This window comes from Anabrus simplex, chromosome 1 (assembly GCF_040414725.1).
Source record: "Anabrus simplex isolate iqAnaSimp1 chromosome 1, ASM4041472v1, whole genome shotgun sequence".
Taxonomy (NCBI): domain Eukaryota; kingdom Metazoa; phylum Arthropoda; class Insecta; order Orthoptera; family Tettigoniidae; genus Anabrus; species Anabrus simplex.
This window is the reverse complement of record NC_090265.1, coordinates 878,592,000-878,606,812: the sequence shown is the minus strand read 5'-3', so window position 1 is coordinate 878,606,812 and position 14,813 is coordinate 878,592,000. Positions and strand designations below refer to the sequence as shown.

Sequence of the window (14,813 nt, the reverse complement as noted above, 5' to 3'; positions counted from 1 at the left end):
AGGCTATACACTAAAATAATAGCAAATATCTCCACCCTATTCTCTCTTCCTTTACTGGCTCATCAATGCTGCCTATTTCACTACTTACATATTGAAATCACCAGACATAACCATAACTGACTATAACATTTATGTAAACATCAATAATGAAGGTTCCCTTACCCAAGGAAATAAGAAATGAAGATAATCATAATAAGTCGGTTTTCAAGTTCAGTGAGTAATTAAGGAAATAATTACTCTCTCTCGCCCTCATTCAATTTAATGGTATATATTATTTCTGCCATTATTTTGATATACGCATTACTGTAACCGTATTCTTCTGGTTTTTGCCGGGTGGAAATAATAATTAAAGTCCCTGTTTGAAATATGCTGTTGCTTGTCGGACTGAAGTGAAACTATGCTGTAATAATATACACAAGCAAATATATTACATATACATATGCTGTAAGTCAATAAGAATACACAAAGGCTAAGTCTGCAAACCTTCGAGACAAGACAAGGTAAGTTAGGTTAGGTTGATAACAAAATTTATTTCCTTTTTAACTTTCTCATTATGTCAAAAACTTATCATAGAATAGAGACGGTAACGTTCCTTTTGTTTTCGGAGCATTTCTTGAAGATTTTTCTTGCTTTTTAGATGTCCTAATTGAATTCTATATTGATAAAATGTTGTGTTCGTCATTTCACACCAACTACATGCATTATTTGAACATGCCACAATTCTGCTTATGGTACCTGGTATTATCCAAATTGCTTTACATGCCTACAGAAAAAGAAAATATGCATTACTTATGCTTGCAAATGTAGTAGTAGTGACTTTTCACATCACGGAAGTGGCAGTACTTATAATCTCACAAGTCACAATAAAATTATGACTAAATAGTGCCAACCTGGGAGATGAATGGTAACTGCAAAATGTATCGGCAAGTAGGGTCCCTAAACTGTCTGGTTAGCGACACTGAATCAAACCCAACAGTTAGAAAGTAACTATCTACACTTACATGGTGGGGAGTATAACTTTTTCCATCGACTATAAACCAGAACTTCAGAATGTATAAGTAATTTATATGATTTCCAAATATACTTGAATTCGGCTCCTCCTCCTCCTCCTCCTCCTATCATCATCATCTGAACCTTCCTTAAGTTCTTATTCTGTTACTCATATAGATTTGTATATACAAAGCTTATTTGAACTGTAAAACAATTTTATAATTCTTCTCTTTATAGGGACCAGCTGAAGAAAATGACTACAACCTTGAGATATATAGTTGAAGAGCTTATGAATTACCTAGTGGTTTGTGAGGATGAATTAAATGGCACACTCCTTGGGGATTTCGGAATTGAAGACAATGAGCCTGAAACGAATCAAAGTGATGTAGAGAATGAGAGGATACCTGGAGGAGAGGAGACAAATCGTGAAGAACCTTCTCAATCTGTTGAAGTAAGGGAAGAATCTCGTATGAATGTTGTACATAAAACAACTAAACAAGTCCGCCGGGTCCATTTTGCTCCTAGTAATAATGTTCACCTCATCAATTTAATAGACGAAGAAAATCTTCTTAATCATTTAGACCAGGAAGGTGATCTGCCAGCAAATTTCCGTTCTGAGCTTGAAAAGTGTGTAGAACGTCTCAAGTCTGAAGCTTCAGCTCTTTTAGGTTTGACTGTTTCAGATAATATTGAAACAAAGCAGAAAAAATTAACAGCCTTCTTGCAAGAAGAACTTAAATTAGCAAAAAGACGTTTGGCTGAGCTTGAGAGTGAGAGAACCATCAGAGAAGTGGTCTCTGAAGGGTTTGGTGAGCACATCCAGTCTGGTCTAAGCCATAGGTTAGAGAACTTGGCCCAACTTCAGGACAAAGGTAAACAATATATTTTGTTATGTAATTATTCATAGATATTTGAAAAGTGCATGGAATTTAATGTATCATTGCTGTAGTGCGTAGATTACATACTGATGTGAAGTATTCATTTTCAGCCTCTTGTTTGTTACTTCTGCTTGATTTTACAAGTGTTATTTTCCACTACACAATACCATTGCACTTCTTAAAGTTACATAGCCACATGTGGCAAGCTTTAAACCCTGCACATTGTTCTTCATGAACAACTTGCATAGCCCACTGCTGGATGGTCACATCATGAATTATTTAATTGAAATGAAATGGCATAGGCTTTTAGTGCCAGGTGTATCCGAGGACAAGTTTGGCTCACCAGATGCAGGTCTTTTGATTTGACGCCCGTAGGCGACCTGCGTGTTGTGATGAGGATGAAATGATGATGAGGACGACAAATACACCCAGTCGCCATACCAGCGGAATTAACCAGTTCCGGTTAAAATCCCCAACCCTGTTGGGAATCAAACCCAGGACCCCTGTGACCGTAGCCCAGCACACTAACCATTCAGCCATGGAGCCGGACTATTATTTCATTATTTTGATGGATAAAATCAGTGTTTTTTCTGACAGTACGTGCTATTTTTCTCAGTTTGTCACGGTGCGTCCCACTGTTCTTTACACGCTTTTTCCACAAATATACATTCTTTTTTACTTTGGACACGAAACTTTTTTCACCGATAAAAATGAAAGCAGGCCGCACTTACAACTTCTCAAGTATTAAACCGTCTTCTTTTTTAAGCGTATGTAATTGTGACCTCTAATTAGCTGTTGGACAGTGGGAGTTGCGGGTAGGGTATGGAGTAACGGCCTGTCAACGAGTGAATCCAGCACGCGGTGCAGTATTGTGTAGCCGAGCGTTCAATTTCAAACATACGAACTTTTAATGCTTTCTGTAGGTCACACTGATTAATTTCCAAAAGAAGTATTTTGGCCATTGTGTTATTCTTGACTCATTTAATGTGTATGCAAAATTTACGTAATATTAGCGATTCCCTGGTACCTCCCCTTCCCTTGTAAGATCAAGTCAATCATTGTTGTTTGTTCTCCTTTGTTGCTATCTACATCTAATTACTTTTCTTTTGGCTGTTCTTTCTGAACTATGTATTGCCTACTATTAAACCATTCCTCTCACAAAAATGTAGTACTGTAGTAGCTTTACTTCTGCATTTTTATTTCCATAACTGAAAGAACCAATTATTTCTCTTTACCTTGCCTGTCTGTTCCTGTGTGGGCATTAATATTTCCCATTATCACTACTTCTATATTTTCACTGGACCTCTCCAATTCCTCCAAGAACTCTAGACTCTCTTCAACATTTGCTGTCTGAGGTGCATATACTTGGATAAAATCTTGCACTCCACTCTCCAAGTCAAGTCTGAATTTAATGATTCAGTCACTTATCTGGTAGACCTTCTCTGTGTACTGTACCAAGTCACCCCTCACAATAAAAATCTACTCCATAATTGCAGTTTGCACCTCCACTCCAAAACAACTGAAACCCCTTCCTCAGTCTCTTCTGTCCCTTTCCTTTCCACTTGGCTTGACTCCATCCTGACAATGCAGTGTCCTTCTTTGCCATGTATTCTATTAGTTCTTCTGTCTTGACGTTCAGGGTCAAGACATTTATGGTTGCAACCCTATGAAGGCATATTTGTATCATATTTTTGTATGACAAAGAAACAAAGTGAAAAACAACTAATTTTACCTTAGTAAAATATTCTTGCATCTAAAAACAAAATTAATGAAACATCTCATGAACTGATACGCTGCCTCCTCTTCCTCATGCTCATCTTCTTGTCCAGCTTCCTGCGGGTAGGGGTAGTAGACCAGCAACCACCACCTCCACCTATTCTTCCACCATTCTTCTCTGAACACTTTGAGCCGGTTCACACTCCTACTCTCCACTGCTTCTTCTATGTTGTTTATCCACCTCTTCTTTGGTTTCTCCTTCAGTCTTGGTCCAGTCACCTCCCATTCCGTCATTGCTCTATTATTATTTTATAATAATAAATTCCAAATCTAGCTTTATAGTCATCCATGCTGGGATGGTTGTAATAAAATAATTAACAAAAAATCAGTAATTTTAATCTAATCCATGATGATTTTCAATAGGTTTTCTGAGAATTGTTTTCTCCTAGATTCTTCTACATATTTCCCAAGTAATTCTGCATTAGTAAACTTTTAAATACCGCGGAGTTGGTTGTGCAGTTAGGGACGCGCGGCTGTGAGCTTGCATCTGGGGGATAGTGGGTTTTGAATTCCACTGTCGGCAGCCCTGAAGATGGTTTTCTGTGGTTTCCCATTTTCACACCATGCAAATGCTGGGGCTGTACCTTAATTAAGGCCATGGCCGCTTCCTTCCAACTCCTAGGCCTTTCCTATCCCATCATCGCCATAAGATCTATCTGTGTCGGTGGGACGTAAAGCCACTAGCAAAAAACCAACAAAAAAAAAACAATTTTTAAATCTCATTTATAGAAAGACTAGCTGATGTACCCGTGCTTCGTTACGGGATTCTCAGAAAGACTGACTTGGTGGTTTTCCTAACTGAATTCAACATAGGTCATTACAAAAACGTCAGTAGGAATGTAGCGATTGAAAGCAATGTTATGATATGAAATACTCGATCAAATGAAAAACCGCACACTTTCTCACTTTCAACGAACAGTACTACGGTGCCGATCTAAGAGTCCAAAGTTCCAGAGCTGGAATAACCAGGTCGCAGACTGCCGTGAACACTCCTCTGTCATTATTCCGTTAAATATGCACACTTCTCATTCCAATCAGTGGCTCAGAGTAGGGATTGTATAGCTCGAATACTATGATGAACCAGTGTGTTACGTACCAGATATATCAGAAAATGTATAAACCAGAGGAATGGCATGCTAAAGAAGAAAGTTATCTTACACCCCAGCTACTTCCCACCAATATACAGGCAGGCTGTTACAGTCGGTATGCACACTTCTCATTCCAGTCAGTGGCTCAGAGTAGGGATTGTATAGCTCAAATACTATGATGAACCAGTGTGTTACGTACCAGATATATCAGAAAATGTATGAACCAGAGGAATGGCATGCTAAAGAAGAAAGTTATCTTACACCCCAGCTACTTCCCACCAATATACAGGCAGGCTGTTACAGTCGGTACGACCAAGCGAGTTGGCCGTGTGGTTAGGGGCACGCAGCTGTGAGATTGCATCCGGGAGGTAGTGGATTCGAACCCCACTGCCGGCAACCCTGAAGATGGTATTCGGGAGATGGTGGGTTCGAGAACCACTGTCGGCAGCCCTGACGATGGTTCTGCGTGGTTTCCCATTTTCACACCAGACAAATGCCGGGACTGTACCTTAATTAAAGCCACGGCCGCTTCCTTCCACTTCCTAGACCTTTCCTATCCCATCGTCGCTTAAGACATATCTGTGTCGGTGTGACGTTAAGCAAAAAAAAAAAGATGGTATTCGGTGGTTTCCCATTTTCACACCAGTCACGCCAGGCTGTACCTTAAAGCCAAGGCCGCTGCCTTCACACCACTACTCATTTCCTATCACATCGTCGCCATAAGGCTTACCTGTGTCGGTGCGACGTCAAACACATTTAAAAAAAAAACTTTGGTACGCTGCAGTAATCCTATCAGGGATGAGAGGAAAGAGAAGACAAAAAGCACATCACAACAAACAATGGTCAATGTAGTGTTATTGTTGATAAAGTTTATGAGCTTTCTATATTGCAGGCCTTCACATTAGTTTTATTTCGACTCTGTGATATTAGGGTGTCTTACAAAATTATTTATATCGTAGACTGTAGTTCCTTATTCTCAGACTAAATTCTGTTTACCCATTTTCTCGTGACTCGGCGCTGATATGGACTTAGTAACAAAAATCCAAACTCATTAATATCTCTGATTATATGCGGTACGGTAACAATGTATAAGACATAAGTTATCGGAAATTTAATAACTTCTTATATAACTACTACTAACTTACGACATAACTAAAGTTAGGTTAGTTATGTAGTATTTATCTATACGACCACTAATAACATAAATAACTTATTTGAGAATTACATTTCAGACCTTCCCCTAAACTACCATTTCACTCAGCGTGAATAAAATAATTTGTAGCCTAGATTGCAGTGGTTCATCACCCGTCATTACATACCGATTTTCATTAAATTCTCTTCAGCCGTTTTATCGTGATGCGTGTACATACATACATACATACATACAGACAGACAGACAGAAATTACGGAAAAGTAAAAAATGCATTTCGTTGTCACTGTGGACATAACTGACACAGAAATACCATTCTTTTCAAATTCTGAGTAATGTACAGACAAAACTCTTATTTTATATATATATAGATTTATCGATACAACCACTAATAACATAAATAACTTATTTGAGAATTACATTTCAGGCCTTCCCCTAAACTACCATTTCACTCAGCGTGAATAAAATAATTTATAGCCGAGCTTGTAGTGGTTCATCACCCGACATTACATACCGATTTTCATTAAATTCCCTTCAGCCGTTTTGTATTGATGCGTGTACAATCGTACAGACAGACAGACAGACAGACAGACAGGCAGACAGACAGACAGAAATTACGGAAAAGTAAAAAATGCATTTTCTTGTTACTGTGGACATGACCGATACAGAAATACCATTCTTTTCAAATTCTGAGCAATGTACAGACAAAACTCTTATTTTATTTATATAGATTACATTTCAGGCCTTCCCCTAAACTACCATTTCACTCAGTGCAAAGAACATTATTGATAGCCTAGATTATAGTGACCTATTCCCCGACTTTACATACCAATTTTCGTTAAGATACGACCACTAATAAAATAAATATTTGACAATTAATTTTTAGGCCTTCCCCTAAACTACCATTTTTCTCAGCGTGTATAGCCTATATTGTAGCAACTTATTTTCCATCTTTGTCTAGCGATTTTCATTAAGACACGACCACTAATAACATAAATATTTGAGAATTAAATTTCAGGCTTTCCCCTAAACTACCATTTCACTCAGCGTGATTAAAATAATTTATAGCCTAGATTGTAGCGGTTCATCACCCGACTTTACATTCCGATTTTCATAAAATTCTCTTCAGCCGTTTTCTCGTGATGCGTGAACATACATACATACAGACAGACGGACAGAAATTACGGAAAAGTAAAAAATGCATTTTCTTGTTACTGTGGACATGACTGATACAGAAATATCATTCTTTTCAAATTCTGAGCAATGTACAGACAAAACTCTTATTTTATATATGTAGATAGGAACTCATAATAGGATAAACACAGTTTTATTTTTGTTGTACAGCTTTTAGTGCTGGGAATGTCTGAGGACATATTCAGCTTGTCTTTTACAGGTCTTTTTATTTGACGACCATGAGCGACCTGTAGGTCTGGATGTGGGATGATGATGATTAAGGGGTCTGCTCAAGGCTGAACACCCTCATCTGATGGACGAATTGCCATCAGCATCGCCATTTGCCCATACTCCATATGAACACTGCAGAGAGGTTTTTGGCACACAATCTAGTGATTAGAAATATTATTTACCACCATCTCTCGTACCCTTTCAGCCAACATTCTGATAGTGAAAATGTCCCCATCAACAGGTCTCAAACCGCCTTACCACAGTGTTGGACCATATAGACTTAATGCCTTAACGATCGTGACAACTAGGCATGCATTATGAACACAATGAAGGTCAGCATTGGAAGAGGGAGCATGAGAAAAGAAATCGTCTTTAAATAGAGGCTTTCTCCTCATCGGTCCCAATTCTTCAACATCCATTTCTCCTCAGTCCCTGATGAGCTTCTTTCTGCTTTATCAGGAGGGTGTACTTCAACATTCACTGAGGGGCCATCTTGACAGGTCTTCAGTTTTGATATAGGAAGTATGGTATAAGAAGAAAGCCAGATAAACACAAGAAAAGAGAAACGACAAAAAGATGGAGATCCATGCAGGTGGTAACAGACTAGGAACACAGCAAGCGTGAAAGAAGAAACCTAATGATTCAGTAAAGTAATGGAAAGCAACAAACAAGTGGTGAAGCAAGCCATATACAGAAAGATAGTAACAAAAACAGAGAAAGGTCGGCATCGGTAGAGGGATCAATAGAAAGACAGACAAGTTTTGACATGAAATAGACTGTCTATCGTATATTCATATTCCCATCCTTCTAATTAGGACTGGGTCTTTTACTTCTTTGTTCCTTTCCATTACTTATTTCTAATTACGGCTCCATGGCTAAATGGTTAGCGTGCTGGCCTTGGTCACAGGGGTCCCGGGTTCGATTCCCGGCTGGGTTAGGAATTTTAACCATCATTGGTTAATTTCGCTGACATGGGGGCTGGGTGTATGTGTCGTCTTCATCATCATTTCATCCTCATCATGACGCACAGGTCGCCTACGGGCGTCAAATCAAAAGACCTGCACCTGGTGAACCGAACTTGTCCTCGTACACTCCCGGCACTAAAAAAAAGCCATACGCCATTTCATTTCATGGGTTAGATATAACTCAATCCAAAAACTTGAACCCAAATAATTACATGTGCTCTGAATACCAAGGATATCAGTATAATTTTCATGTTCCTTATTTATGACAATATAATTATTGTAGATGAAAAAGGTAATCCACCTAATCAATACAGTATAAAATTCAATTTATTTTAATGATGGTATTCGTTTTGGCCTATTTTGGCCATCATCAGCCAGAATGTCATAAAATACTTAAAAAACTAATTGGCTATACATATAACAAAATCAGATAGCATAATACTTGAAAATAGTTCTGATCCAATATTAAGTACACACTAAAATAAGTCAGTGTCTTTTGAGGATATAGCACAATACTTGAAAATTCTTATGATCTGTTGGTATACTTCAGTAAATATAAATTACTGTCTTGAAGGTAAATTTTTAAATATGAACATTTGTATAAAATTAATAGCAATTGGTGAAAAATTAATATTAATTTTTAAAAAGGTTTGGTTTCACACACATGAGTACAGACAGGTGATGATATAAATTTCTGTAGTGTTGAAATCAAGTCAGCTACATGATTAAATAATACCAAGGTTTCTTTCAGCACGAACAGTAATGAGTAAAAGGTCAGCCAGTCCAGAAGATTCACCTTATCTTCAGCTCCTGGAAGAAATATGTCATGAAGGAGACCGTTTAACAGAGGAAGCTCGTCGTGAACGTGAAGATCTCCAGCAACAGGTAGCTTACATGTCTAGTTCTATATTATCATAGGCTATATTATGCAGGATTGTTATTAGTGTAGAGGACACTAGATAGTTTTCTCATTTCTGAATTAGATATGTAGTGGTGTTTTAATTCTTGTGTAGATTTGTAGCAGGGTGATACAAGGACCAATATGTGACTTTTTTCGTTCCGTAGAGAATTAAGGTTTTAAAAACAACTGTATTAAGATTTTTGACCTTGCTATCTAGTATAGATTTTATCTTTTCTTCATATCAAGGTGTTGGGGTATTAACAAAATGATTATGTAACAAACTGGGTAAAATCTTGGTTGTACCTATCAGTTATTGTTGAGAAAGGATCTTACATGATTATTATCTGTATCCTCACCTAAGAGAATAAAACTGAAAGGTTTAATAATGGACAATGATTAAGGTAATGGTTATTTCACAATGTATTTTTCTCTAATACATTCATATACAGGGCAGAATGCAGTGAATTTGTTCTTTTAGTATGGAATATATTATTGTGTAAAAGTAGCATCATATAGTGTTTTTTTTTTTTTTTTTTTTTTTTTTTTTTTGAGCAATTATACTTGGTTTTATAATTGATTTTAAATTGAATTTTTATAGCTAAAAATTGAGGGTTTTTTAATCCTTATTTCTAACAGACCTTGGATAGTTGTAAAACTTCTTTCCTTATATGTGCAATCATGATTAAAAAATAAAAATCAAAACAAAACAAAACAACATACAAAAACAACACAACAGTAATATTATAAACTTAATAATTTGAGCAATGCTGAATAACATAAAAATTACACTTCCGCTAGTAAACTGAATTCGGAAGAAACTAACAATATTTATTTGTGGAAATATTGTATGTGAAAACTAAATGGTACAAAAATTGATCACTATGCTTCCTTCAGGTAAGATACAGTCCAACTCCTTGGCTGAATGGTCAGCGTACTGGCCTTCGGTTCAGAGGGTCCCAGGTTTGACTCCTGGCCGAGTCAGGAATTTTAACCTTCATTGATTAATTCCAGTGGCTTGGGGGCTGGGCGGGGGCTGGGTGTTGTGCTGTCTCAAACATCTCTGCAACTCGCACACCACACACAACACTATCCTCCACTACAATAACACTCAGTTACCTACACATGGCAGATGCCGCCCACCCTCATCGGAGGGTCTGCCTTACAAGGGCTGCACCTGGCTGGAAATAGCCACATGAAATTATTATTATTAGGTAAGATACAAAAATAAATCTTAATTAGGGCCAGATGAGTGGCTCAGGCAGTAGAGGTGCTGACCTTCTGAGCTCATGTTGGTGAGTTCAGTCTTGTTTCATTTGGTGGTTTTTGAGAGTTCCCAATTACATCAGCTTCATGTCACTAGATATACAAATAACTCCTTGGACCAAAATTGCTGCACCTTGGCATTGCCCCAAGAACTGTAAGAGTAATTAATGAGACATAACTTCAGTAACATTATTACTATCCTAATTAGGTTGCCCAAACTTTAAAAAAAAAAAAAAAAAAAAAAAAAAACTAGGAAGTACCAGGAAGTTCTGAAAATAATAAAACACAAAGCAATTCAATTTTACTTCTTACCTTGCATATATTGAATATTTCTCTGGGAACATGTTAAATCATCAAGTTCTTAACTGGATATTTGCAGACAAACTATGATAAGGAAAGTAGCCGAGTGTATTTTCTTATTATAATAAATAATTTATTCAAATAGGAAGTCAAGAGAAAAAAATGTCTAGAAAGGGAGATATAAGTACAGAATCGTAAAAAAAAATATGTTAGTGTTTTTATCCAAACAGCCCCACTTAGGACTAAAAAACATAGTTTGATTACAGGTTTTTGTCTCTTTTTTTCATACTGCACTGTTTATGATTCTTCTACTTTATTCAGATTTAAAATATATTTATAAGAGAACTACAGATTTGAAGTTTGAACTTGTTATAATATTGTATAATTGCTCCAGTACATTTTAGTTTATTCTTTGAAACATTGCTTCTTAAACAAGGAAAAGTATGGGAGAAGTCGTAAGTTTTTGCCCCTTGAAAAGGCTTATTTTTCTGTTTTTAAAATTCTTATGATGCACACACAACTAATTTGCTTAAAATCTTAATTTTGTATTTCAGGAAATTTTATTCCTTGTTATTGAGTGATGGAGATATTACTTCTATTTCTAAATGAACAAATGCACTGTTATTTTGTCGCTAGACTTTGTAAATATAATAGGCCAAAATTGAGAGGAAGCGTGATAGATAGTAGATTTTGGTTTGTGGTATAAGATTGTCTTCTCTTTCTGTGCCAGGTGTCGTTACCTACCTCCCCCATGACTCACAGCGCTTGCTGTCAGAAGGTAAATAGAGTATGTTGGCTGTGTCTTTGTGGCCTTGTCCCTCTGCATGAGGTCTGCTCACTGCACCCACCTCAATGGGACTGGTTTATGGGTTTTTCTGCCTTCTGATTTTTTAATAACAATGAATTTTTAAACATGTTGTGGTGAATATTAATTGCAAATTAATAACTGCTTTCTTACAAGTAATAATTTCTAATTTGGGTGTTGTGTAATATTAACCTTTAGTCACTCTCACGCTCATTCTTCCTTCTCCTAATTGCTCGCATAGGGTCACTCAGGCACATTAAACAAATACTGCAATTACAAAACAGTTAAATCTTACGTTATTGTAAACACCAAGTAACGTAAGGAGAATCATACTTCCAAGAAATTATGCACATAAGGGGCAGCAACTTAAGCCATGACAGGCATATACTGGTTCATTTGCATTAACTACAAGACATGACACTGCAGGCAGTCACTGTTTATTCGTCAGATTTTAGTGAAGTTTCTGCCAATGCAAAAGAGTGTAATTAAACGAAAAATCTTGTAACTTTTGTTTCCATAATCTAAAGTACGTATGAACTGTAATTGGCTTTTGTTGATGAATTAGCAACCATTATCCGTTTACATGCATGTAAACAAGAACATGTAAATCAACTTCTAAAAGCCACTGTTTAGTATCCTGTCTTCAGTAATTTGGCACCCAGTCATATTTATCTGAAAGGAATTACCAGTAAAAGAAATTCAGAAATAATAGGGATAATCAGTGACAACTTTCTAGTCATTTTAATGAATGTCATAATTTTGAAGTAGAAGTGCTCAAATAATTCTCACGCTGCACAGAATATTTCAGAAACGTGTCAAAATATGTTGGTTAACATGTTTACGCAGTTAAGATGAAAAGTAATACTAGCAGAAACATGTTAACATTTACCTTGTTTTATGTTCATATGTAATTACTCACATGGAGTCCTTCAGGCCTCATCATAGCTCTACACGGAGAACTTTTCTTGACTAAACCAAGCTCCTCCTCTCCTCCATGTAAAGTTACTGAACAAGTCATGGTCACACATCACTAACAATCTTCATGCTAATCTAAAAAGGGATTTGGGCCTTGCACAAATAATTAAAGGTCAAATGAAATTCCAGGCATAAAATTGTGTATGAGTGAAAATTAAGTGAAATGAATTAGCTGTTCAGTTATGAACTGTGATAGCTGAGTGACAATGTCTCTCCCGAATACTGGATACTGGCCGGCACTTAAGCGACTGCAGCTATCGAGCTAGGTAGTTAAACATTTACTCCCATCTTCCCAACCTCTTGCCCTTAAAGACTCCGAAGCTCAACATCAACTGGTACGCATAGGGAAGCACATGGCCTTAACAATAGATAACGTGCTTCCCTCCCCGTTCTCTCATCCTGTCTATCTCCACTCCCTTTACCCCACAACAGTGTCTATTTGTCACTGTCGGTAGCCGTGAAAATGGTTTTCCGTGGTTTCCCATTTTCACACCAGGCAAATGCTGGGGCTGTACCTTAATTAAGGCCACGGCTGCTTCCTTCCCACTCCTAGCCCTTTCCTGTCCCATCGTCGCCGCAAGACCTCTCTGTGTCGGTGCGACATAAAACAACTAGGAAAAAAAGAAAATGTTTAACTCTTTCCCGCAGGTTGCGTAGTGGAGTCGTTCATTTTCTCTTGCGGGTTGTGTAGTTAAGTGTACTCGACTTTCAAATCGACTTTCTGTGCCATCTGTCTGCTAAACATATAACTTCTTGAAACCAGTGAATTCCCTAACTCTTCCTAGATACAACTGGCATGCACAGAATCTTAAAATAAAGTGTTCTCTTATATGTTTTCTTAGATAGAACAGACAGCTGACTAAATGTAAACACATTGCAGCAATATGGCTGCACATAACCAGTTGAGTGCAGAGGATATTTGTTACAAATTAGATCAATATGTTGACGAATGTAATGGTAGTGAGTTTGAACTTGTAGGTATGATAATAAAAATGGTGTAGGAAGCAGTTGGGGCAGAAGATGAATCTGAGGGAAATCAAAATACGGCACAGGACAGGAAATATTCATTCAGGTACCGTCTCCTTTTAAAATATTAGGCCTACTTGTACAAAACATTATTATTATCAGTTTTAATCCTCCAGTTAATTCTATTTCGGACTATGGGCCTCTGCGTAATTACATAATATTCCAACCAATGTAAGTTTATCTTCCAATCCCATTCAGTAAAAAATTGTTTATAATTTGTATGTCCGGGAGGAAGTATGATTTGCCATCTACAGTAAATATCTTCATCCGATGGATCCCAAAAATGAAATAAATTGGGGGATTCAGGGTAAATTCCTGCGTTCTCTGCATTACCCAGAAAATAAGAGCCGCATCAGGTCAAGCAATTCATACTGACTCTAGGAACAATAAGTTTAACATTATGCACCATATTGGATGATTCTTAATGGATCATTCTGAACGGGGAGGGTTCCTGCATGTAATTAGGTGATCGCATTGTATCATTTTAGAATAACTATAGTGTATTTTCCATTGTTACAAAATTTGAAAGTGATATGTTAAGTGGTTTTTACAGAATAAATTATTTAGTGAAGGTACTCCACAACTATACCTGACAAGCAAATTATTACTCTAGGTTTTGCCAGACAGCGAATCAAAGATAGTCTGTGGGAAAGGGTTAAGGATTTCAGCTTTGAAACAGTCGTCAAATGTTGTTCAATGGAACTGGGTTTTGCAGGTACTGCAGTGGTCACATATTCATTTGGCTAAATTGTTAGTAGTTAAGCCATTGTAGAAAACTGGGCAGAGTCTGTATTGAAGCTGGTAGGTAGTGATAGATGAAATGCAGTCATAACAACCTTGTTTAAGGTAAGACTCGTTGGTGGTGCTTCTGGTGAGAGCAGTGCTGTTTCCCTTGTGTTTTCAGATGCACATTGTTTGTGGACTGAATATTGATACCAGTTTATATGGGTATGTTATTATTCACCATGAACAGTGTTGATTATAAATAAAATTGTACCGGGCGAGTTGGCCCAGCGCGTAGAGGCGCGCGGCTGTGAGCTTGCATCCGGGAGATAGTAGGTTCGAATCCCACTATCGGCAGCCCTGAAAATGGTTTTCCGTGGTTTCCCATTTTCACACCAGGCAAATGCTGGGGCTGTACTTTAATTAAGGCCACGGCTGCTTCCTTCCAACTCCTAGGCCTTTCCTATCCCATCGTCGCCATAAGACCTATCTGTGTCGGCGCGACGTAAAGCCCCTAGCAAAAAAAAAAAATTGTAGAATGGTGTAGCTGTAGAGTTACACATGTGAAG

The 14,813-nt window shown here is 37.4% G+C and overlaps 1 protein-coding gene across 2 annotated transcripts in view; it reads left to right on the top strand.

The window, feature by feature from the left end:
• LOC136857675 (golgin subfamily A member 4) overlaps nt 1-14,813 on the top strand; it is a 443,088-nt gene that overhangs the window by 139,387 nt on the left and 288,888 nt on the right. Inside the window, exons 16-18 of one of the 2 annotated variants that reach the window (XM_067136517.2) lie at nt 1,228-1,862; nt 9,003-9,136; nt 11,446-11,493. In XM_067136517.2, the coding sequence (XP_066992618.2) occupies nt 1,228-1,862; nt 9,003-9,136; nt 11,446-11,493 (817 nt within the window). The remainder of the gene's footprint in view (nt 1-1,227; nt 1,863-9,002; nt 9,137-11,445; nt 11,494-14,813) is intronic. The other variant, XM_067136518.2, reaches the window with a different exon arrangement.